Source organism: Gorilla gorilla, chromosome 4, assembly GCF_029281585.2.
Source record: "Gorilla gorilla gorilla isolate KB3781 chromosome 4, NHGRI_mGorGor1-v2.1_pri, whole genome shotgun sequence".
NCBI lineage: Eukaryota > Metazoa > Chordata > Mammalia > Primates > Hominidae > Gorilla > Gorilla gorilla.
The window spans coordinates 158595144-158619988 of record NC_073228.2 but is presented as its reverse complement, the minus strand read 5'-3'; the positions used below and the strand labels follow the sequence as shown (position 1 = coordinate 158619988).

Below are 24845 nucleotides of genomic sequence, written 5' to 3'. Positions count from 1 at the left end.
GAAGGTGGAGGTTGCAGTGAGCTGAGATTGTACCGTGGCACTCCAACCTGGGCAAAAAGAGTGAAACTCTGTTGGGGGGAAAAAAAAAGAAAGAATGAAAACTGAGAAAGGTAAGAGCTGAGGCTCTCTGGAAGCTTGAGGAGCTAAATGTGTGTATGTCAAGAGACTTCAAACCTGCCTATCCTTCCACACAGACTCACCTGAACACTCTTGTGGGCTATCTCTCCAGGTGTGGGCCAATTGATTGCATCTCCAAAGTCACCAACCTGCAGGGAACATACACTATGAGGGCCCCAGGAGTGACCCTGTCTTTGCTATTCAGCCCCCGACCCAAGCTTCACCAAGAGATCAGAGGCCAAATCAGTCTGTTCACCAGGACCATTCACACTGGATACCTAGAAGAGGCTCCCCTGCAATTCACAGACCATCCAGAACTAGTTGGCAGTCCAGGAGCATTCACTAGAACAGGAAAGAGGCCACCAACTCCAGAAAGTCCCCTTGGGTTGCCCACTGTTATTCTTTACCTTGCTGCCTTTGCGCTGTTTAGGAACAGCTGCCCTCACCACCTTGGCTGGAGCAGAGTGTTCTGTGGGAACAAGAAGGGAGAGTTAGTAATGCAAAGCCCATGTGAGGGGGCTACTGCCAGCTCCTCACCCTCATCACCATCCCCACTCCACCTAGCAACCTGCAAGTTCCCAAAGGAGAAAGACACAGTAGAGAGGGGAAAGACATGTGCTCAAACACCAATAACAATTTTACCAGCCCACTCCTGAAGAAGTCACAGAAAGCGCGATCATGCAAAGAGCCAGGAGCCAGCAGCCAGCAGCCAGCAGCCAAAACCCAAGAAGTCCAGACTCAGGTGGGAGGCCCTCAGAGAGTACAGTTCCATAACAGAGACTGAGGCCTGGAGAAAGAAGTCCATGCCACCAGAGTCAGCACTATAACTCAGGGCTCCTGAATCATGGCAGATGTCTGAAAGATCATTTCTGGCCCTAACATTCTAGAAGTTTGATGTGAGCAGACCAGGACTAGTGATCATTGGGAAGGCAAAGTAAAAACTCTAAGTGAGCCATCAAAAAATCTAGGGACCACACCAGGGCCAGCTGCTCAGGAAACATTTTTGTCTGCCTTCTCAGCTTCCAAAGAAAAAGTGGGCTCCCACTTGACTCAACAGTCCTACCTCTAAGAATTTATCCTAATGATACAAATTAGACAAGAGTTATGTACAGAGATGTCTTACTAAAATATTATTTATAACTTCAAAAAATGGAAAACAAACTATATACCCCAAAATAGGGGACTGACTAAAGTTCATCCATTTTTAGAAAAGTTATGAAAAAGATAATGATCTCTACTAATATAAAACGACGGACACAATAAATGAAAACTTTGTTTGTGGCCAGGCGCAGTGGCTCACGCCTGTAATCCCAGCACTTTGGGGGGCCAAGGCAGGTGGATCACCCGAGGTCAGGAGTTTGAGACCAGCCTGGCCAACATGGCGAAGCCCTGTCTCTATTAAAAATACAACAAATTAGCTGGGTGTGGTGGTGGGCGCCCGTAATCCCAGCTACTTGGGAGGCTGAGGCAGGAGAATCACTTGAACCCGGGAGGCGGGGGTTGCAGTGAGCCGAGATAGCGTCATTGCACTCCAGCCTGGGCGACGGAGCAAGACTGTCTCAAAAAAAAAAAAAAAAAAAAAAAAAAGTTTGTTTTGAGACAGAGTCTCGCTCTGTCACCCAGGCTGGAGTGCAGTGGCGCCATCTTGGCTCACTGCAACACCTGCCTCCCGGGTTCAAGTGATTCTCCTGCCTCAGCCTCCCAAGTAGCTGGGACTGCAAGTGCACGCCACCATGCCCAGCTCATTTTTGTATTTTTAGTAGAGATGGGTTTCACCATGTTGGCCAGGCTGGTGTCAAATGCCTGACCTCAAGTAACCTACCTGCCTCAGTCTCCCAAAGTGCTGGGATTACAGGCGTCAGCCACTACGCCTGGCTAAAGTTTTTTTAAAATCCTTCTTGTAAAACAAAAATGTGCACATGCACACACATACAGTACAAACTCTAGAACGACATGTAAGAACTATCAGGAATTAAATATAACATTTACAGGCACTTCAGTTTTTCAACAAAGACAGACATGGGCTTTTATCAAAAACAAATGTCTTAAAATTTTTTTTTTTTAAGGAAGTTGTTTTAGTAGTTCCAGTCCCTTCCACATCCACACTTCTTTTCCCAACACCATTCTGAAAAACAAGAATTTCTGTGCCCCTTCCTCCCCCAGAAACCCACAGGAAAAGATACATCCTGTGGCTCTGCTCACCGACTTCTCCCCTATCACTTTGCCTGTACTGTTGGCCAGCCATGCCAGGGCGAGAGCTGCCCCCAAACCCCAAGCAGCAGAGAAATTTGCCCAGCTGGCTTGGAAAGGAATGTTCTAACTCCTTGATCAGACCCATGTTCCCTTAATGAGTAGAGAGTGTCCTTGCCTGACTCCTCACTGTGAGGCCACTGCTCTCCTGGCTTCCACCCCCTACCGGAGCCACTACCCCCTCAAGATACCCCATATGCCTTTGAGAGCTGGAGCTGTGGAACCCAGCCAACAGCATCCCACACCCCCAGCGCAGGGCAATGGTGAACCAGAAAATCTCAATCCCAAGAGGATAGAGTTCTTAGGCCCAAGGGGCCATTCTGCACCCATACTCCTGGGACTCCTGGGTTAGCCTGGATGAGCCTAATACCATCTAGTCCCCTGACAAAATCTTCTTCTGCTTCAAACCAGGACCAGGTTCATATATACCTACACTATGGCTGGTAATCACTTCTCCCAGTACCCAGCAACACTGTGTGCAAGCTACCAGGAGAGCAGGCCAAAGGGCCTGTGTACCACCAACGCCAACTTCACTAACAGGATGTTATAAAGAGAAATCAGGTAGAGGGCAAGGTATTCCTGAAGACTTTTCCTTAAAAAGGTGAGGCAAAGTCAGATCATTGTTTGATCACAAAAGGAGATGGTAAAGTATTGAAAGCTCAGTCTCCAAGCAAAGTGAGAGCCCTCCTGCCATGAAAAGACCTCACTGATTCCCTAGTCTGCCACCAATCCCAAGCTGATGAGAATACAAACAGTCTGAGCATACACATGAATATTCTTAAATTAGTCCTGTGTGAGTTTGTTGAAAAAGGTCCATCCCCAGGTTCCTCTGTCCTGAAAACCCACGGTGCCCTGCTCTTTCTCTGCTCCCAGGTAGGGCTTCAGGTTGCCCCTGACAAGGAGAAAAAAACCCCCATAAAGGCAGAAAAATCCAATGGGGAGCAAGAGCCACTTCTACCTTTAAAATCTAAAATTCATAGATTTGTTAAAATCCTACTGGGCTTCAAGGAAACCCAGAATGGCTCAGATGAGCTGCTGTCAGGCCCTGCAAGAGACCAGAAAGAAGATTAGGCTTTCTGATGAATTCAATTATCCATCTCAGCCACCAACCCTCACCAGGTAACCACTGGAGCACGTGTGCACACAGGTACACACAAGCACACACAGAATATACAGGTTCAGCTGGGCCTGGCATCTGTAATGGCCACCAATGCAAACCAATCCTTTGCACAGGCACCAATCCCCATGCCCAGCACCATCCCAACCAAATCAGGGTTCTCCTCCTTCTACCCCTGCATTCTGAAACCTGCATGCCTGCTGCCACTGACCCAACGCCCAGTCAGGAAACACCATTCACTTGGTCAAGAAAACAGTTATAGCCAGACACGGTGGCTCACGCCTGTAATCCCAGCACTTTGGGAGGCTGAGGTGGGTGGATCACCTGAGGTTCGGAGTTCGAGACCAGCCTGAGCAACATGGAGAAACCCCATCTCTACTAAAATTACAAAATTAGCCAGGTGTGGTGGCACATGCCTGTAATTCCAGCTACTTGGGAGGCTGAGGTGGGAGAATCGCTTGAACCCAGGAGGCAGGAGGTTGTGGTGAGCAGAGATTGCACCATTGTGCTCCAGCCTGGGCAACAAGAGCAAAATTCCATCCCAAAAAAAAAAAAAAGAAAACAATCATAGAATGAAGGGACCATAGTTCTAATCCACTCAACTCGTAGATAGGGAACTGAGGCCAGAAAAAGGGAAGGGGCTTCCTCAAGACTAGCTGCAGAGCCAGGATGAGAGCTGTAGGTCTTGACTCCCTTGCCAGAGCTCCTCAACAGCTCACCAGAAATTCCATGGAGCCCAATGGTTTCCATGTGTCTACTGGTGAGGAATGGGTCAAAAGCCTTCTTAGTGTAATCTTAGAGCACTTCCCTGGTTTTTCTGAGTAAACAGTTACTGATGACTGGGCCCAGCAGCTTATCTGTCCACAGGTCTCCGAGGCCCAGACTGTAGCAGGGTGGATGGCAGACAGAGTCCCTAGGAGGGTCTTCTTCCTCAACTAAGGCAAACCAGGCCTAAAGGGTATCTGGAAGAGAAGGAAAACCATCTTCTGTCCCAGAGGACCATAGCCAGGAGCCAGTACTAATTCTGGTAATTCTAGTTCCAGGGGGTCCAGGTGCTTCTTAAATACACACAAGCCTTTGTTAAAAATGAAGCATACCAGCCAGGTGCAGTGGCTCACGCCTGTAATCCCAGCACTTTGGGAGGCCGAGGCGGGCAGATTACCTGAGGTCAGGAGTTAGACACCAGCCTGGCCAACATGGTGAAACTCTGTCTATACTAAAAATACAAAAAATTAGCCAGGTGTGGTGGGCGCCTGTATTCCCAGCTACTCAGGAGGCTGAGGCAGGAGAGTCACTTGAACCCAGGAGGCGGAGGTTGCAGTGAGCCGAGATCGCGCCACTGCACTCCAGTTTGAGTGACAAGAGTGAAACTCCATCTCAAAAAAAAAAGTGAAGCATACCAAAATTGCTATGTGCAAGAAGCAATCTGAATATGGTGGTGGTGAGAACAGTAGAGGACTTTTCTGGCAACTATCTGCATGGCAAACCCACTATTTTCACTTGGATTACTTAAGGTTATTTTGAGTATCAAGGAGCAGGGAGCTGATGCTACTACTGCTAATGAAGGATGAAGAGAAATGAGGGGTAGAAGGTGGGTGCTGAGGAATGGCAGGGCAGAGAGGAATTACTAACTGGGATGGTTGGAGTAGGGATGGCGGCTCCTCTGTAAAGTGGAGTGGTTAATGACCACACGACCTCGAATGTCGAACCCCGAGATTCTTTAAGCCTCTATTTTCAAGTGTGTCTAACACCCCCTCATTCAAACACCACCTAGGAAAGTCAGAGGGCCCATTAAGCACATGGACTTTGCTATGGAATGGACTTAGGGTGGAGTCCCTACCTACTCTACTCCTCACAGGGTCCCTCTGAACTTCACCTTCCTCTGTAAAATTGAAGTCATAGTTACATGGCTGCTGGAACAGTTAAACGAACAGAGCATACTAAGAGTACCTAGCACACAATAAATGCCCAACAAATGCTAATATTACAATTCACAAAGGAAGCTTACTATTTCCAAGCAATCGCCACCCTCACTCTGAGATAGAGATGGGGATGGGGGGAGATACACCAAATCATCTCTCAAAATGAAAGAATCAGAATGTACGGGAAAAACTCTTGGAGGGATTAACTGGTTCAATTCATACAGTCCAGACTGCAAATGAGGCCACCCACCTCACCTGGCTCTTCTGAGCGGTAATCCATGCCCACTGGATGGGGATACCACACCACCACATTGCCCTTCAGAGACAGGAGGCACCTGGGCCCCAGGGCAAGTTTCCCCAGGAAAGAGGAAGGCTTCCGAACTTTGTAGTTTAAAATGAGGAAAGACAGATGGGGGAATTTATCACAGGTCCCCCAGGAGTGCTTTGACATAAAGCCCTGCTTTGTTAGGGAGGAAGGAAGAACATGGGGGAAGGCTGACAAGAGTTCCCTTTCAGTTGAAATTCAGTCATTCCACTTTTTACTCAGAACAGAAAAGGAAAACAGGCCAGGCTCAAGGAGTCTCTCTCAGCCTACTAAACCCATAACCCTGGCCAGTACACAGCCAGGTAAAAAGATTTAAAAGTGTTTTCACTATTGTCTTGTTCTCAAAAGATCCTAAGGCTGACGACCTTTGAAACAAAAACTACCCAGAGGTTCCAGATGTGAAGGTCTGAGGAGCAAGAACTTGGTTCAACCAACAGGTAGAAAGCACATGGGTGATTCAAACTCATCAGGTCACAATAAAAAGATCTGGTAAGAGGCAGAGAGAAGCTAGAATTAAAACTGAGGGACCTGTGCATGAAAGGTGAGAAAAGGCTGAGCTATTCAAAGAAAGCCTTCAGGACCCAGAGTGGGTGACTAGAAGGACTACCAGATTTCAGGCCTGAACACTGCCAGGAAAATTAGGAAGACCAAATGCTTATTTGGGGACTGGTATCATCTCCTGGAGACTGGCATCTGAAAAGGCTGTTTACCAGAGAGCTAAGAACTACTACCTTGAGAACAAGGTAATCTGTTGGGTTTAGGGGCTGTATTACATTCACACTCACCCATCTGCTACCATACACTTGGCCGTTAGGTCGACCTCCTTCGGGTAGACCTCCCAGACCTCAAGTGTGGTGAAGCACCCTGCTATGTGCTCCCACGGTACTGTCAATGTTAACTGGCTGGTTACTTATCTGCCCCTCCCCTGGGGACAGGGACCACAGGGCTGCTTTCACAGCAGTACCCCAGTGTCTAGCTCAGGGCCTGGCAACACAGCAGACACTTGTTTAATGAATAGCGACTTCACACCAGAAGAGGCTTTGCTTGTCAAGTGCTAATTTCTGAGGTTATAGCCTCAACCCTTAGCCTTCAGCTGGGGCCCTCCCAAATACAGAGAAACTGCTAGTGTCCTAGAAACTGCTGGCTCCCAGAGGAACGCAGGCCCTAGCCCAGCTTTGACTCACAGGCAACCCAACTGCCTGATATCAGTGCTGCGCCTCAGTCCAGAATGCAACACTCACCAGTTGTATAACCCTTGGGAGCATTACCTACCATTCTACCCCAGCGTCACCCTCCTTACTAATATTGGGTCTACAGGTGTGAGAACAGAAAGACAGATCTCAACCACTGAGATTTCTCACCAAAGCACAAGAAATGCTAGCAGCAAATCGCAGATGCACGAATTACACGTGTAAATAATATGTAGTGAGCATTTACTAGATACCACACACTGTTCTAAACTCTCGGCATGGATTCTCTTAATCTTGATTGTGTTGAATTAGTTTCTTTCATTGGTCCCATTTTAAAACGAGGAACCCAAGACACATGGTGGAAAGGTTATTTGCCAAGATAACAGCCAGCAAAGAGAGGAACAGGATTTGGAGCCAAGCAGTCTGACTCTAAAACCTGTGCTCTTAACCACTAAAAGGAGGTGGAAGAGAAGCTAAGGGGTATAAGTTACAACCTTATTGTAGCCAACAGGACAGTTTCTCAATAGCAGGGATGCCTGGGCATCATTCTACATACTGGGGAAAACCAAAGCCTGTTGCAGGGAAGCCTAAGCTAACAGCTGGACAAGTGGCACCTCGGTGGTTGGAAGTGCCTAGTTTCCCTACCCAGAGAGGCAAGGGAAACTACCAAGCACACCCAGTTTGAGTCTAACTCCAGCACTCTGGCACTGGCAGCACTATGAAGAAACAGACATTCCTTCCAGACCCACCTCCCAGTTCCTCTCAGTTCTCCCAGAGGGTGCTCAGGGGGATCCAGCTGACATGGATTGTGCCCCACCCTCAGCCCCCAGATATAAGGAAGGCCACCACTATCTCCCTAAGCCTGTGTCCAGGGACCCTGACTGTGGAAGGCAGCAATACCATCTGAAGGGAGGGTGAGGCAGGCAGGAAAGAGTGCCTGGGTTATACTACCCACCGGTGCCTGTCCCTCCCAGGCCAGCCTGGGGACAGATTATCTGAAAAGCCTGGCTACTTTCAGCTGTCATTCATCCTGGGGATGGGGTGGAGTCACAGAGGGGAGCCTGGAGACCCACAGGCCTTTCCTCCCATACTGACTGACCCCAGGACCCCCTAAGCAGGAACATTCTTCTATGGAGTAAAGAGAATGCCATATTAGCCCTCACCTTGGTCACCAGCTGCTGCTGTCGGTACCATCTCTCAGAGGCCTCTCTGCCCAGTCCTCCCACCCAAATTTCCCTAGACCTGCAGATGAAATGCAGGAGGGGCTGGAAGGGCATTCTTAGGGAGAGGAGTGGGCAGAGAAAGGGAAGGAGAGAAATGTTCAGAAGGTCAGATCATCTTGAGTTCCCGCTGAAAGGAAGCTGCAGACCACCAGTCAGCTCAGGAGTGCAGAGTCTGCATCCCCTTGGCCCGGGAGGAGGAGCAAGGGTGGGCCAGGCTCCAGTCACATGATGCTGGCCAGCCTGGCCCAGCCCAGGCCCAGCCCCAGCTGACTATCTTTAGCCTGTGGTGACCCAGGTGGCCCAGTGCTCCCACTCTCCCTGCCCAGATGTGGACCCAGCCACCCTTGGGTGGCTGTGGCCACTCCCACTGCTGGTACCAGTCCCTGAAATCTTGCTTCAAAGCTGATCAATAATCAACACAGCTGAAATATATCAGCGGCCACTAAAGCTCCTGACCTCCAAGTGCCAGCTCCCTAACCCAGCCTTTTCTAAAGAGCACATTTGGTTCTAGTTAGAACAGTAATAATAATCACCTTTTACTGCATAAAGACTAGGTACCAAAAACTGATCTAAGTTGCTGTGTATGATTTTACTTAATTATCTCAAAAAGACACAATTATTCCAGTTGTCCAGAAAATGAAACTGAAGGAAGGGACTCGCCCAAGGTCACAATGTTGAAGAGCAAGATGACTGACTCCTCAGATCTAGTCACAGATCTCAATATAAATTCTCCTCAGGAGGCTTCCTGACTGCCCAATGTAAAGTGCCACAAAACCAGCAACTCTGGATCAAGTTCTAATTCAGTCTACAATTTAAGATCTTCAGGGCACTCACTACCGCCTGAAATGGTTGCATCTGTATGTATCTCAACTCCACTAGACTGCAATCAATTACTGAGAGCTTACTACAGAGGTGTCCAATCTTTTGCCTTCCCTGAGCCACAGTGGAAGAATTACTGTCTTGGGCCACACGTAAAACACACTAACACTAATGATAGCTGATGAACCTAAAAAACAAAAATTGCAAGAAAATCTCAATGTTTTAAGAAAGTACAAATTTGTGTCAGGACGCATTCAAAGCCGTCCTTTGGACAAGCTTGCCTTACAATGTCTTTGCATGATGCCAAAGTTTTTTACATGTAGTAGCTCATTTATTTTTCCGTTTTTTTTTTTTCCTTTTTTTTGAGATGGAGTCTCACTCTTGTCACCCAGGCTGGAGTGCAATGGCACCATCTCGGCTCACTGCAAGCTCTGCCTCCCAGGATCACGCCATTCTCCTGCCTCAGCCTCCCGAGTAGCTGGGATTACAGGTGTGTGTCCCCATGCCCAGCTAATTTTTTTGTATTTTTAGTAGAGACAGGGTTTCACCATATTAGCCAGGATGGTCTCGATCTCCTGACTCATGATCCGCCCGCCTCGGCCTCCCAAAGTGCTGGGATTACAGGCGTGAGCCTAGAAGGTAGGTATGATGATGATTCCCAGTTAAACAAATGAGCTATGCACAATCAGCTTGCGGGGCTCCCTTGGGCTCTCCTAGGCCCTGGACTTCAGAAGCCAATCATCTCAGGCAGGTTGCTAGGCACACACAACTACATGCACACCTGACTCCATTACCCTGATGTGGGAGGCTGCCAAGCTCAGAGGTTTTCTTCCTGTCCTTGGTGGTCAGCCACCACCTCAGGTAACACAAACTCATTTTTTTATTTTTTGAGACGGAGTCTCACTCTGTCGCCCAGGCTGGAGTGCAGTGGGTGGCACAATCTAGGCTCACTGCCACCTCCACCTCCCAGGTTCAAGCAATTCTCCTGCCTCAGCCTCCTGAGTAGCTGGGACTACAGGCGCAAGCCACCAAGCCTGTCTAATTTTTTGTATTTTCAGTAGAGATAGGGTTTCACCACGTTGGCCAGGCTGGTCTTGAACTCCTGACCTCAAGTGATCCACCCGCCTCAGCCTCCCAAGGTACTGGGATTACAGGTATGGGCCACCGCAGCCGGCCCACAAACTCATTTTTATTGTCCTTCCAATCTTAGGGCATCCTTTGTTGGAAGAGGCTTCTGAATCCCCAAAAAATTACTTTGGATTATTCCCATTATTGGAGTGGAGAGGGTGATCCCAGACCAAGTAAGGGCTGGAAAGACTTGAGAATCTCATTGTTTGAGGACCAGGAGAGGCCAAAGTCACCAGCGATTTGCTGTAGAGCTGGCACTGGAACATCTTCTTGTCTCCCAATCTAGAGCTCTTTGGCAAACCAGGAAGCCAATATCTGCTCCTCAACAAAATACACTCTGTGCCCAACTATATCCACTCACAGGGTCAGGGCAGGGCCTTAGGGACCCAAAGTGTCACAGGAACTGTTCCCCAAAATTACGATACTGTCAAGAAAAACTACTCACATGGAACTGAAACACATGACCACACGGGAGGGTGCTTTGAAGTGGCTCTGAGAGGGGCCCCATTTCCAATCCCTTTTTTCCTCTTTGAGCCCTGCCAGGGAAGGCTGAATGTCTCAGCTCCCTCTGGAAGACTTAGTGGGCCCTGTAGATCTTTTTCTCACTGTCTGTCTGTCCTGAGAGGCAGGCTGGGCACATTTGGTAGCCTGAAAATTCCACAGCAGTGGGAGGGACTTTCCAGGGAGGGTCATCCCAAAAGCAGATAGGAAGCTGGAGTTCTCGAGTAGCAACTAGTTACCCCAATCCAGGCCAGCCTGGCCAGGCAGCCTTGCTTCCCAGGAGCTGCTAATTTGCCTCTCGGTGAGTTCAGGATGGCCTACAGGCTCCTTCAGTGTCATATGCTACACCCCAACTGGGAAAGAGTTAAGCCCTGGGATGCTATGAACATGGAGACAGGACAGGCTCAGCAGCCAGGGTGCTGCCCCACCTGCAGACTCCCCACCCCTGCACACGGATGCTCTCAAGGCACCAGCACACCCCTTTAGAGAATGTAGAGGGGGGCTGGGCACAGTGGCTCATGCCTGTAATCTCAGCACTTTGGGAGGCCGAGGCAGGCAGATCACCTGAGGTCAGGAGTTCGAGACCAGACTGACCAACATGGAGAAACCCCGTCTCCACTAAAAATACAAAATTAGCCAGGTGTGGTGGCGCATGCCTGTAATCCCAGTTACTTGGGAGGCTTAGGCAGGAGAATCGCTTGAATCCGGGAGGTGGAGATTGCGGTGAGCCGAGATTGCGCCACTGCACTCCAGCCTGGGCAACAACAGCAAAACTCCACCTCAAAAAAAAAAAAAAAAAAAAGAGAGAGAATGTAGAGGGGGTCCGACCCCTACCCCAAAGCCACCCTACCAACAATTTACTATACCACTGAGTTAAGAGACAGGTTAGAGCAGCAGTTAACAGCGTGGACTTTGGAGTCCATTCTTGGATGTACTAACCAACAGCCATCATCAATTAAGTAACTCACGAGGCCAGGGGCAGATGAGTCAAAACTGAGCAATCTCTCATGTAGCTTGTAACTTGATAGGCATTAACTGGGCCACACATCAATGAGAGCCAAGCTAACTAGGTTCATGAGGAGGCAAAATGACAGCCTACAGAGATGATCCCAGGAGTCAGACTTAACCTCTCACTTTCCTGAACTATTAATGGGGTCCATGACAGCTAGCTCGCAGGATTAACAGATTAAATGAATAGTACCATAAATGCATGGTAATTATTTTTCATTTCTTTGGGGCAATTCTTGAACCTGCTTGGTGCCCAAAAAAAGGTGGGGTAAGCGGGGAGAGAATATGGTTGCCAGATTTAGCAAATAGCAATTCAGGACTCTATGTTATATCTAAATTTCAGATAAACAGTAATTTTATAGACTAAATATGTCCCATGCGATACTGGGACATACTTATACTAAATATTTGATTTATCTAAAATTCAAATTTAACTGGGTGTCCCCTGTATTTTTAGTTTGTTAGATCTGGACACCATAGTTAGGAAAGACTATTGCCCCATGTTCCAAACTGAAAGTGGAAGAGTGACCAGAGCCCTGGGCTAGAAGTCAAGAGACTGGTTGACAGTCCTGGCTCAGACACCAGAGCTCTTGCTATGGATGCTTGGCAAGAACCACCCTCCAGTGTCTTCAGTCTCTCTATTCAGAGGCCTGTGGTAGGGGTGGGCAGAATCCTATCATCCACAGTCCTTCCAGTTCTAACATCTTGTGATTTTGTCCTTATACCCATTGATCTCCATAAATGCAGCCAGCTTTCCAGGATAAGCTATTAAGATTTTTGGCATGCATTCGAATTACCATGTAAGGAGCCTGTCAAAACGTAGATTCCTGGGTCCCATCCTTCAGAGATTTTTTGCTCAGCAATGGTGGAGTCAGGAATCTGCTAGGTAATTCTAAGGCAGGTTTTCTCTGTTCATACTTAACAGTTATTTTGATGTAACCTAGTGAGTTTCAACTGTTAAACTGACAGGGGTTACCCAAAACCACAATACCATATTTAATATTTTTAAATCAGAGCTGCACTTTTTTTTTTTTTTTTTAGACGGGGTCTCGCTCTGTCGCCCAGGCTAGAGTGCAGTAGCGCGATCTCGGCTCACTGCAAGCTCTAACTCCCGGGTTCACCCCATTCTCCTGCCTCAGCCTCCCGAGTAGCTGGGACTACAGGCGCCCACCACCACGCCCAGCTAATTTTTGTATTTTTAATAGAGACGGGGTTTCACCGTGTTAGCCACGATGGTCTCGATCTTCTGAACTTGTGATCCGCCCGCCTCGGCCTCCCAAAGTGCTGGGATTACAGGCGTGAGTCACCGCACCCATCCTGCACTTCTTAAACCAGCAGTAAGTATAGTCATGAGCCAAATAATGACATCTCCATCCACAAATATGACAGTTGGTCCCGTAAGATTATAATAGAGCTGCCCTATACCAGTGTGCCACTTTATATTTTTTTTAATTTTTAATTTGTGTAGGTACATAGTAGGTTTACATATTTATGGGGTAGATGAGATACTTTGATACAGGAATAATAATCACATCAGGGTAAATGGGGTATCCATCATCTCCAGCATTTATCCTTTCTTTGTGTTACAAACAATTCAGTTACACTTTGTTATTTTTAAATGTACAATAAATTATTGCTGACTATAGTCAGTGTGCCATTTTTAAAAATCTTTAAAAATATTTTAAGGCTAGTAAAGTGAAGCAGGGGGTATGAAGAAGGAACACTTTTTATTCCATATTTTATACCATATTTTTACAGTACTTTTTCTTTTTGATACACAGTCTCGCTCTGTCACCCAGGCTGGAGTGCAGTGGCATGATCTCTGCTCACTGCAACCTCTGTCTCCTGGATTCAGTTGATTCTCCCACCTCAGCCTCCCCAGTAGCTGGGATTACAGGTGTCCATCACCATGCCCAGCTAATTTTTGCATTTTTTTTTTTTTTTTTTTTTTTAGCAGAGATGGGGTTTCACCACGTTGGCCAGGCTGCTCTTGAACTCCTGACCTCAGGCGATCTGCCCGCCTCGGCCTCCCAAAGTGCTGGGAAGTCCTGGGATTACAGGCATGAGCCACCGCGGCCGACCTACAATACTTTTTCTATGTTTAGATACACAAATACTTACCATTGTATTACAACTCCTACAGTATTCAGTATAGGAACATGCTGCACAGGTTTGTAGCCCAGGAGCAACAGGCTATACCATACAACCTAAGTCCATAGTACGTTGTGCCATTTGTTTGTGTACGTACACTCTAGGTTCATACGATGACAAAATCAACTAATGACACATTTCTCGGAATGTATCCCTGTTGTTAAGTGACACGAGACTGTACTTGGGTTGTTTTGATATTTATTTTAGATTTATATTCCTTAGTATGTATTAAACACTTAAATTTCTTGAAAAGAAAAATAGCAGAGCTGTTCCAAAAGAAATGTTACTAAACTGAGTGACTCCCATTCAGCAGGAGTTCCTGAGCAGAAGGCAGTTTGAAAAACACTCACTTCACAGTTGTAGAAACTGTAGATCAGTGAGCTAGCAGGCTTGCAATACCACTTCTGTGGTCTACAGGGCATCTGGGAAGAGGGGCTGGCTTGGGAGAAATGCAGATTCTTGACTCCCTCTATAAACTCCAGAAATTAATTTAAGAAGGTGGGCATAAATTGAACACCTGCAGTTGTATGCTTCCTGTGCAATTGCTCATGGCAGATTAATGTTTAAGAACTGAGCTGCCAATGAGTGAGACTGCCAGGAAGGAACCCAGGTCTCCAAACCCCAGTGCAGGGTCTCACTTGTATAGACAGGACTTAATTGGTTTACAAGAGCAGGTAGTTTCAATTACACATACAAACAGCAGCCAGAAGAGAGGTGCAGGAGGTACTCTCCCTTTACCCACCAGTCTAATCTCCAGCACCAGGAACCAACAGTGATCCAAGAAGCCACATGATGAGTGTCCTGACAGATATGAGGTCACAAGGGATCAGTCTGGGCTGGGGTTTAAGTTTTGTAACAAGCTCCAAAACTTGGCTTTGCCAGAAGAATGAAGGTTCTGAAGGGAATTGTCCACCTGCTTTTGCCTCACAGCCGAACAGCTTCTCTTACCCTAAAAATCTGTTTGCTCACCCAATGCTCTGTCTCTATACAAAATAAAATAGATACTGGGTCTTGCTATGCTGCCTAGGCTGGTCTTGAATTCCTGGGCTCAAGGGATACTCTCACCTTAGCCTCCCAAAGTGCTGGGGTTACAGGAGTAAGCCACCAAGCCCGGCCATATTTATTTTAAAATACTAATAATAGTAATAATGGCCACCACTTACTAGGCATTTACCTCAGGAAGCCAGGCCTCCTGCCGTGCCCCTTTTGTGCATTTAAGTTTTTTAGTCCTCACAATGGAGGGACTATTATCCCAGTTTTAGAAGACTCAAAGCAGCTAAGTGGTTAGCCGAAGGTTATCCAGTGAGAAGGTATCTGACTCCAAGGATATGAAATCCCAGGCTACCCCAAACCCCTCTCAGTACTGCAGGAAACAAACATTAGGTTCTTGTCCCCAAAAGGCTCCAGATCAAGCCTGTAGGCCCTACAGGGGACCGAGGCCACCAGAATCCACTCCTCTTGAGCCCGTTATTTCACCTGCCAGGTGGGGATAATGCAACTCAGAAAAGGGAATGATGTGAGTAAAAACAGTCGAGAATCAGAAACACTGTTTATTGCAAAGGCAATGCTCTAGAACCATCTGCAACCTGAAGGCCTGGGCTCCAGCAAGCACCAAAGCCTCAGGGGGTCGCTTTTTTTTTTTTTTTTTTTTTTTTTGAGGGAGGGTCTCACTTTGTTACCCAGACTGGAATGCAGTGGCGTGATCACAGTTCACTGCAGCTTCGACCTCCCCGGGTTCAGGTGATCCTCCCACCTTAGTCCCCTGAGTAGCTGGGACTATAGGTGCTTGCCACCACACCCAACTAATTTTTGTATTTGAAGCTCTTGTTTTTATTCACTTACGTTTTTTAGATATGAGGTCTCACTCTGTTACCCAGGATGGAGTGCAGTGGCACAATCCTAGCTCACCGCAGCCTCAAGCTCCTGAACTCACACAATCTTCCTGGATCAGCCACCCAAGTAGCTGTGACTAAATTAGCTGGGACACCCAGCTAATTTTAATTTTTGTAGCGACAGTCTTGCCATCTTGTCCAAGCTAGACTGAAACTCCTAGGCTCAAGTGATCCTCTTGCCCTGGCTTCCCAAAGCGCTGGGATTACAGGTGTGAGCCACTATATCCAGCCCTAGTCCTCTTCTGATCTCCACCCTGGCAGCACCGACCATTCAAAGGGCCTCCTGTTTTTCTTTTTTTCCCTGAAATTACTGAGTTTCAACTGTTTCTTTCCTCAAGGAAACAAAGCCTACAAATCCTAATGCAGGCACTGTGATCCCCCCTGGTGCCACCTGAGAGACTTTGGTCAAGATACAGACTTGGTTTTCTGTAAAAGAAGTGACCAGACGGCTTCTTAGTGACCAAAGCCCTTTTAGATTCCGACCTGCTTCAAGTCTAGGATCTCCAAAGAGCTGCCACCTCAGAGGGGCAATGGCAGTGATGATATGTGGGCAGAAAAGGCCTGGGGCAGGGATAGCAGAGAACATCCCAGAGCAACTACAAGCCCAGCAACAGCCAATAGGGACCTTTACTGCCTCTCCAATCCCACCTCAGAGGAAATGCAAGAGATTAAGTCTTCCCAAAGGTTAGTACCAACCCGTTATATCCAAGGGTTTCAGTAATAAGACTAGACCCCAGGAGAAATGAAAAGATGGTGCCTTAGACTCCTCAGCTCTGGCAAATGCCATCTTGAGCAATATCCCACCTCGAGGGAATTTGGCTCCCAGAGTGCAAACCAAGGCACCCCCTCACCCCCTGGAGCAGATCCTCCCCAGCCTGGAGACTTGGCACAGGGCTGCTGGGTGCCATAGCTGCTACTCCCTGCAGTGCAAACAAGCATGGGGCAGGGATGCAGTGATGCAGAGAAGGGCTGGCTTCCCTGGATCCATCCAGTATTTAAACTCCATCCAGTCTTTAAACCCCCAATCATCAGTACTCTGGTCCCTTTCATCTGAGGGCTAACCCAAGTCAGCTGCTCATCCTCAGCCCTCCTCCAAAGGGACGGAGGAGGCCAGCAGCAGGCCAATGGCATATCTAAGAAGCAGCCCAATTTTACAGGCTGAAAAACTGAGGCACAGGTTTAGGTGTGGAGAAACAAAAAAAAAAAAAAAAAATGAAGCCAGGCTCCTACAAATCTCAAACCTGCATGACATTCTTGTCACAAAGTGGCCTAGTGTGAGGCACTTGTGCCCACACTAGGGGTGCAGGATTGTTGGACAAACCAATTATTTAGAGATTTCTATGTCCCAACCTGACTCAGGCCAACCCATGTTCCTTTCTGCAACTACTCTGGCCCAACTGGTCTTTTTCCCACTGCCTATCCACATTTGTTCTCCCCAAGAGACAGGCCAGTGCTGGCCTGCTTCCATCAGCGGGGTAGGCTGTAGACTTGAGGGCACTCCCAGACAAACCAAGTGGAAGGCCTTTGCCCACCCTCCATTAGTTTCCTCTTTGTACTTCAAGTAGTTCCAAAACCAGGCAGGAAGCTCTCAGAATCTGGCAGATGAGTGAAAAGAACACTGGACTGGGAGTTCAGGGTGCTTGTGTTTTAAATATCCTATCCCTGCGTGGCAGCTCGGTTAAGTATCTTCCCCTATCTGGGCCTGCTTCCCCCAGCACAGTGCTGTGGGGGAACATGCACTTACACATGTGTGCATGTGAATTGTGGCCCAGGCTCAGAGGCCTCAACCCCAGCGTGCCTGCAGAGGGCAGGGAAAGAGTGGAGGGCTCACAGGTAGCAGCTGGGTATGTGCCTTCACAGCCACAGTTCCTTAACCTTTCTCTCAACAGCAAACTGTTACCTTCCTTCCTAAGGTGGCTTTGAGGGTTACAAAAAGATTAAGTCCCCTTGAAAGCCTATGTTTCTAAATGGAAAAAATATATAGCTTACAATACAGTGGATCCCTGCCCCCCTAGCCATAGTTTGTAACCCATGGTCAACTGAGACCCCAAAATAGGTGAGTACAGTACAAGATATTCTGAGGTGACAGAAGCCCCCATTCGTACGTTTTCTTAATGAAATCAGCAATAAGCCCTTCCAGTACAAAAACTGGGCGGACTAAACTTCCAGTCATGGAGCCTTCCTTGTTCTTTATCTCAACTCTTCCCTCTTCCCAGTTGTCCCAACAGTAACTCAAAGGGTAGAACAGCAAGGTCTTTTTTTTAAAAAAAAAAAAAAAGGCCAGGTGCGGTGGCTCATGCCTGTAATCCCAGCACTTTGGGAGGCAGGTGGATCACCTGAGGTCGGGAGTTCGAGACCAGACTGACCAACACGGAAAAACTCCGTCTCTACTAAAAATACAAAATTAGCAGGGTGTGGCAGCACATGCCTATAATCCCAGCTACTCCAGAGGCTGAGGCAGGAGAATTGTTTGAACCTGGGAGGCAGAGGTTGTGGTGAGCTGAGATCATGCCATTGCACTCCAGCCTGGGCAACAAGAGCAAAATTCCATCTCAAAAAACAAAACAAAACAAAAGATATTTTGAGAAGGAGACCACATTCACATTACTTTTATTACAATATATTGTTATAATTGTTGTATTTTGTTGTTGTTAATCTCTTACTGCGCCTAATTCACAAATTAACCTTTATCATAGTTACGTATGTATAGGAAAAAACATATAGAGGCTTTAGTACTAGCTGAACTTTCAAGCATCTACTGGAGGGTCTTGAAATGTATCCCCCATAGACAACGGGAAGGCTACTATACTATGATCCCATTTTGTCTTTTTATTAAAAAGGTGTATATATATGTATACTCTTACGCACACTTGAAATATGCTATCCAATACCATAGTCACGAGCCACAATATGTGGATACTGAGCACTTAAAATGTTCCTAGCCCAAATCAAGAAGTTTAAGTGTGAAAGACATCAAGTTTCAAAAACTTAGTAAGAAGAATGTACATTTCATTATTTTTACATTATGTTAAAACAGCATTTTGAATATATTAGATTATTGAAACTGATTTCCCCTGTTTTGGCTACTAGAAAATTTTAATTTACGTGGCTAGCACTGGTCTAGAAAGATACACAATCCCATCAATGCTTATTATATTTATATGTGTACTTATGTTCATGTGCGTTGTATATTTGCTGGTTAGTGGGACAGATTACCAAGGGGTTGTTTTTCTTTTTGCTAAAATATATTTGGACATTTTTCTACAATGAATTGGTGTTGCCTGAGCAACCTGAGGATTTCCCCTTCGAAAGAAGTTAAAAGGCCCAACACATAGGGTATTTTCCGTCCTCTTTGGTAACACAAAGCCAGACAGCCTTCCAAAGCCTGTAGAGAACCCCATCCCCAACCTTTCCTACTGACCCTAAGGCCATGTGTGAAAAACTACAAGGTCTTTCCAGCAGGCCTGCATGTGGCCCGGCAGAGCTGAAGAGGAACATCTCTAGGGGAAGAAGAGCCAGAGCTCCCCAGCAGGATCAGTGCCTGGCTTATACCCACTTGGCTTATGTCCCCAGAGCCCACCCTGCCAGCGGAGGCAGAGTTGAGGCATCTAGGCTGGGCCATAACAGCCCTATACAGATATCAGCAGCTCAAGATCTGTGCGAGTCCTCTCTCCCCCCCAACAGTTTTCCTGGCAGGATATGTACAATTCTGTGGTCTGGGATAATGCAAAGCCAGATGATGTGTACGGCATGAACTCTGGAGTCAGTCTGCCATGGGCTCAAACCCCAGCTACTTACTAACTACTGTGAAGCCTTCAGCAAATCAGTGAACCTCTACGAGCACCTGTTTTCTCATCCGTAAAATGAGGATTGTCACTGTAGCTAGACCCCACAGGGTTACTGTGAAAATGAATGGTGACAGTGAATAGCAGCATGTGGTAGCTTGAAAGTTCAATAATCATGAGATTAGCAGAGGGTCTCCAGGAACTCCGGCCTGGATTCCTGGGGCATCTGTCCTCACCAAGGCAAGCTACCCATGAGGCAGATTTTAGGACACCTGGCCAAGCCCAAGGACATGATAAAGGCTATTACTCACTGATAAGCACTGCACATGACAGCACAGGATCCAATCCTTTTTTTTTTTTTTTTCTTTTGAGACACAGTCTCGCTCTGTTGCCCAGGCTGGAGGGCAGTGGCGCGATCTTGGCTCACAGCAACCTCCACCTCCTGCGTTCAAGCGACTCTCTCACCTCAGCCTCCCGAGTAGCTGGGATTACGGGCGCCTGCTGCCACGCTTGGCTAATTTTTGTATTTTTGTAGAGACGGGGTTTCACCACATTGGGCAGGCTGGTCTTGAACTCCTGACCTCAGGTGATCCACCTGCCTCGGCCTCCCAAAGCGCTGGGATTACAGGCATGAGCCACCGTGCCCGGCCAGGATCCAATCCCTTTATAAAAGTTGTGAGAAATGAAGTTCTAGCCAGGAGAAACTAGAGAGTGGGACTAAAATGAGAACTCCAGTCTGGATTCCCAGACTGTGCTCCAGCAGCTTGCTCTGACTCTGCCCTGAGGATCTTACCTGAAATCAAAAACCCACAGCAGTTTCTGACAAGAAGTCACGAAGAAAAAACCGTGGCATACAGACTCAGGATCAAGATCAGTCCCAACCTCCTGGACTGCCCTCCCAACCATGCCCTTGCCTGTGTCTCAGGCTATTCTCTCATACCCTCATTCCACCTCTACCCTGAGGCAGGGAGAGAGCCAGGGACGGGCAGGGAGGGAGCCAGGGACAGGCCGGGAGAGGTAGCCTAGGCAGGGAAGCACCTGTCCTTAGCCTGGCTTTGGGGCCAAGAGATCCAAAACCAGGGGTAAAATGCCTGCCTAAACTACCCTTCTGATCAGGGTATAGTGCAACTAATTCAGCTTCTAGACAGTGTGAGAAGTGAGGAGGAAATATGAAATAGCAATCAGAAAGCTTCCTCTTTAAGTGGTCTAGTCTCAGGACAAAACAGCTAGTTAAAAAAAAAAAAAAAATCAGGCCCAAGTCACTATGCCATCATCCCCCTCCTCTCCATCTTTTTCCTGGACTACTACAGAAGTAGTCTCCTAAGGAGTCTCCTTGCTTCCACCTTGCCTCCTCCCCCTACCTCCTCCGTCCATTTTCCACAGAACTGGGTAATCCTAAAGCAGAAATCAGGTGATATCACCTCTTCCAATGCTTTCAGAACAGGATCCAGACTCCCTAAGCTGGCCTCCAAAGGCCTCCTGTTTCTGATTTCTTTGTGTCTCTCTCCCCTCATTCATACAGGCCTTGTCTCTGCTCCTTGGAGAACTCTAAACTCATTACCACCTGGTACTTGTTATTCCTCCAGGTTAGAAGGTTCACCACCAGTCTCCTTATCAATCCTATCTTGGCTCACCATGAAAGGCACTCCCCAACACTTTCACTGAAGCTGCCCCCAGCTACTGCCACAAGGCCTCTAGCCACATCTTTCTCCTTTATACTCTGAGACTGATCACACAGGGTGTTTGTGCTTAACAGAGCCTTAGAGATTGAGATCCAAGATGCTATATCCATTTCGCAGATGAGAGGAGGGAAGCAAAGTCTCACTGGGGCCTAACATAACTCAGTTTCACCTGGCAAGCCCATCCCTTAACTCTCAGAGAGCTTTCTATTGCTGCTCCAGGGCCTCTGGCCACAAAGCTAGGTGAGTCCTATCTCTCCATCACACTCACTCCCCCTACCTCACCTCTACTGAGTGCAACTCCTACCCTAAGGCCTTAAAGTCGTCCCCACGTCCCCACCGCCTCCTCTCATTCTTCTCCCATGAGGATGTTCCTCTGTGAGCTAGGCAGTCTGCTGTCCTTTCTCGTTTTTATGATGAAATACACAAAGTCTGGGCCCATAGACCTCACGTTGGAAGGAAGCCTGGATAAAAGACGGCAAACTCAAGGGCCTACAAGAGCCAAGCTGTGGCACTCTTCACCTAAAGGGAGGCTGGGCCCTGCTATCAGACAGCAGTCATGAGAGGTCCAGAGCGGCTAGGTCTTCTCATTTTTTCCCCTATAACAGCTTTATTCACATAATTTACATACCATGCAACCCATCCATTTAAAGCACACAATTTGGCCAGGGGCAGTGGCTCATACCTTTAACTCCTGCACTTTGAGAGGCCGAGGTGGGCGAATCACCTGAGGTCAGGAGTTCAAGACCAGCCTGGCCAACGTGGCAAAACCCAGTCTCTACTAAAAATACAAAAAATTAGCCAGGCGTGATAGGCACCTGTAATCCCACTACTTGGGAGGCTGACACAGGAGAATTGCTTGAACTCAGCAGGCGGAGGTTGCAGTGAGCTGAGATCACGCAAAAAAATAAAGTAAAATACAGCCGGGCAAGGTGGTTCATGCCTGTAATCACAGCACTTTGGGAGGCCAAGGCGGGTGGATCACGAAGTCAGAAGTTCAAGACCAGCCTGGCCAACATAGTGAAACCCCGTCTCTACTAAAAATACAAAAATTAGCCAGGCATGGTGGCGCGTGCCTGTAGTCCCAGCTACTCAGGAGGCTGAGGCAGGAGAATCACTTGAACCTGGGAGGTGGAGGTTGCAGTGAGCCGAGATTGCGCCATTGCACTCCAGCTTGGGCAACAGAGTGAGACTTCGTCTCAAAATAAATAAATAAATAAATAAAAATAAATAAATAAAAAATAGGGTACATAATTCAGTGGTTGCTTATTGACTCTGATTTTTTTTTTTAAAGCTAGAATTCCCTAGGTTTCCAGATAATTTTCTTGATTTTTAAATACAGATGATTACTTTAAAGTGTTTTTACATGCAAGTCAATCAAAACTTGTCAGTGGGCTGGACTGACAGGTGACTTCTGCCTTTCAGAATATAAGCCCCACCATGGCCACAATGTGTCTTGTTTACAACTCTGAATCTCAGGGCCTGACACCTAACAGATACAGTATTCACAACTTTCTGAATGAATGAATCTGAAAAGTATTTTGCCAACTTGTAGCTGCAGAACCCTACAACAAATCATGCTCTAAACTACTGTCCCAAATATTACCATGTCAAGGAACTCAGTATCTCCTGTGACAACTGAATCCATTTAGGGGCACTGTTAAAAGTTACTACTTGACTATAGGCAAAACCTACTAACCCTTCATCTCTCACCTGCCATCAGAGCTTTAGGCCAAGTGGAAAAGATCTATCAAAATCCTGTATTTCAAGACAAGCAGCATTTCCCACTGCACCCTCAAGCTTTGATTCCCTGGGCAAAATAACCCTAGTTCTTCAACCATTCCTTCTTCATAGAAGGATGCATGCAGCCCAGTGAGCCAATTCTTCTAGGTGTTCCTGATTTCCTGTCTCCCACATTTCCTAGAAGCAGCATCCAGCCTCCCATACCCAACCTTGCACTCACCATTTCCAAACCCCACCCCTACACTGGGCTCCAAAACCAGGCTATTCCATCCATGTAATTGGTGCCTCTTCCTCCTACCACTGTTAATATACACGCAGAACAGGAAATACATATACAGAACAGAAAAATCAGAGAGAGCTCTGCTTCTTCAAACAACCTCAAAGCTGCAGAAAGCCATGAAAGAGAGTGGGAGAGTTTTACTGCAAAACGCCTGAGCTCATCTCTGACATTCTAACACTAGGGCATTCTCAAGCACCACAATTTGAGCTTCTCACTGTCAAGATTATCGTCCCCAGTGAGTCCTTAAATTCCACTTCAATATGGAGTTGCATGAGCCAGCCTAGGGCAAGGTCAGAAAAACTGGCTCTGAGAGTTCACGTAGGCTACCTTCCTGTGTATACTCAGGACCAAACTGCAGCAATCAAGGGGAAGAGGACCCAGGACAACAGAGGAAGGCCAGCTATAGCACCTGACTTCTGTTAAGCAAATTGAAGACTGGGCCAAAGTCAGGGCCTCAAAAGAAGAACATTCAACATTCTTCCCATTACCACGTATTACTATGTGCCAGGCTCCAGTTGAGTATTTTTATATACTCACCTAGCTCACATTCATCAATGATCCCAGTACGTGGGCACTCCAGCTATAGCCCCATTTACTGAAGCCCAGAAGTTACCAACCTATCCAAGGGCACTCAGTGGGTAAATGGCTGCGCTAACTGTGACTGACTGTCCCAAGTTCATGCTCAACTACCCCATTTTACTTCTTCCTCCAGAGGTAGAGTTAAAACAGAACTGTAGTGGGAGCAGGTTCAAGTCTCAGCCTCGCTTTGAATTGACTGGAATCCTGAACAACTCCTATTTCCTTTCTGGGCTTGAAGTTCCTAACCTGTAAATGAGAGGTTTAGATTGAATGACCTCTGAGGCCCTTCCAGTTCCAAATATTCCCTCTTCTCTGAAAGGAGGAAGGGAAAACCAAGGCCCTGAGGGCACAGCAATGGAGACAGTGCTGACAACTAGGAAACTGGGCTGGGTAAGCCTAACTATAGCCCAATGTTCTCAAGAATTCAGGGTAGCAGCCTATCTGTAGGCAAATGCAAACCCACTGTTCTCAGCATAGCTATAAAACCAGCTGATGGTTAGAAGCCTAGCCATGTGGACCACCCCAGGAGAAGGGGGCCGATTGCCACCTGGAAGCCTGCCCCACTGCCCCTTCTACAACTTTCAGGGCCTCTTGTTCTTCCCACCCAGCCAGCTGCAGCAGGGGCAAGCAGGCAAGCATGAGCTCAACCAGTTCATCAGCAACTGTGCTTCTTCCAGCAAATGAGATGCATTCTGGATAATGTAGCCTTCTGAAGGATCTGAGATATCCCATAAACCTCGGCCACTCTCTACCCCTAAGTGATGACAGTTAATAATTGCCCAAGATCCACATTTCAGGAATGACTTGGAAATTTGCTCCATTTTGTAATCTGGGAACCTTGCCCTAAAGGATCAAATGGGAAACCCCAAATCACCTATTCTTAACCCAAGACGTTCTGCCATGTGGCCAGAGTCATCTTTCAATAGGAAAAATCTGACCATGCTACTCCCCTCACATACAATCTTCGATGTCTCTCCACTCCTTCCAGCTAAAATCAGAATTCAGCACAGATTACAAGGCAGGACTGCTTACCTTACTTTCTAATCATCCATACTAAAACCATAAGGAACTCAGTTCCCTGAACACCAGGGCCTTTCCTCAACCAAAACTGAGTTCTCTTTCCAGGCTTCTTCTCA

General features: G+C 47.3%; 1 protein-coding gene across 7 annotated transcripts in view; it reads right to left on the bottom strand.

Moving 5' to 3' along the window:
- Positions 1-24845, bottom strand: part of LARP1 (La ribonucleoprotein 1, translational regulator) — a 134917-nt gene that overhangs the window by 26667 nt on the left and 83405 nt on the right. For all 7 annotated transcript variants that reach the window (XM_019027243.4, XM_031011436.3, XM_019027240.4 and 4 more), the window contains exons 2-3: positions 525-586; positions 201-266 (exon numbers count right to left, since the gene is read on the bottom strand). Coding sequence is in view for 3 of the 7 variants with exons in the window: in XM_019027240.4 (XP_018882785.1) it covers positions 201-266; positions 525-586 (128 nt within the window). In the remaining 4 variants the exon portion in view is untranslated. The remainder of the gene's footprint in view (positions 1-200; positions 267-524; positions 587-24845) is intronic.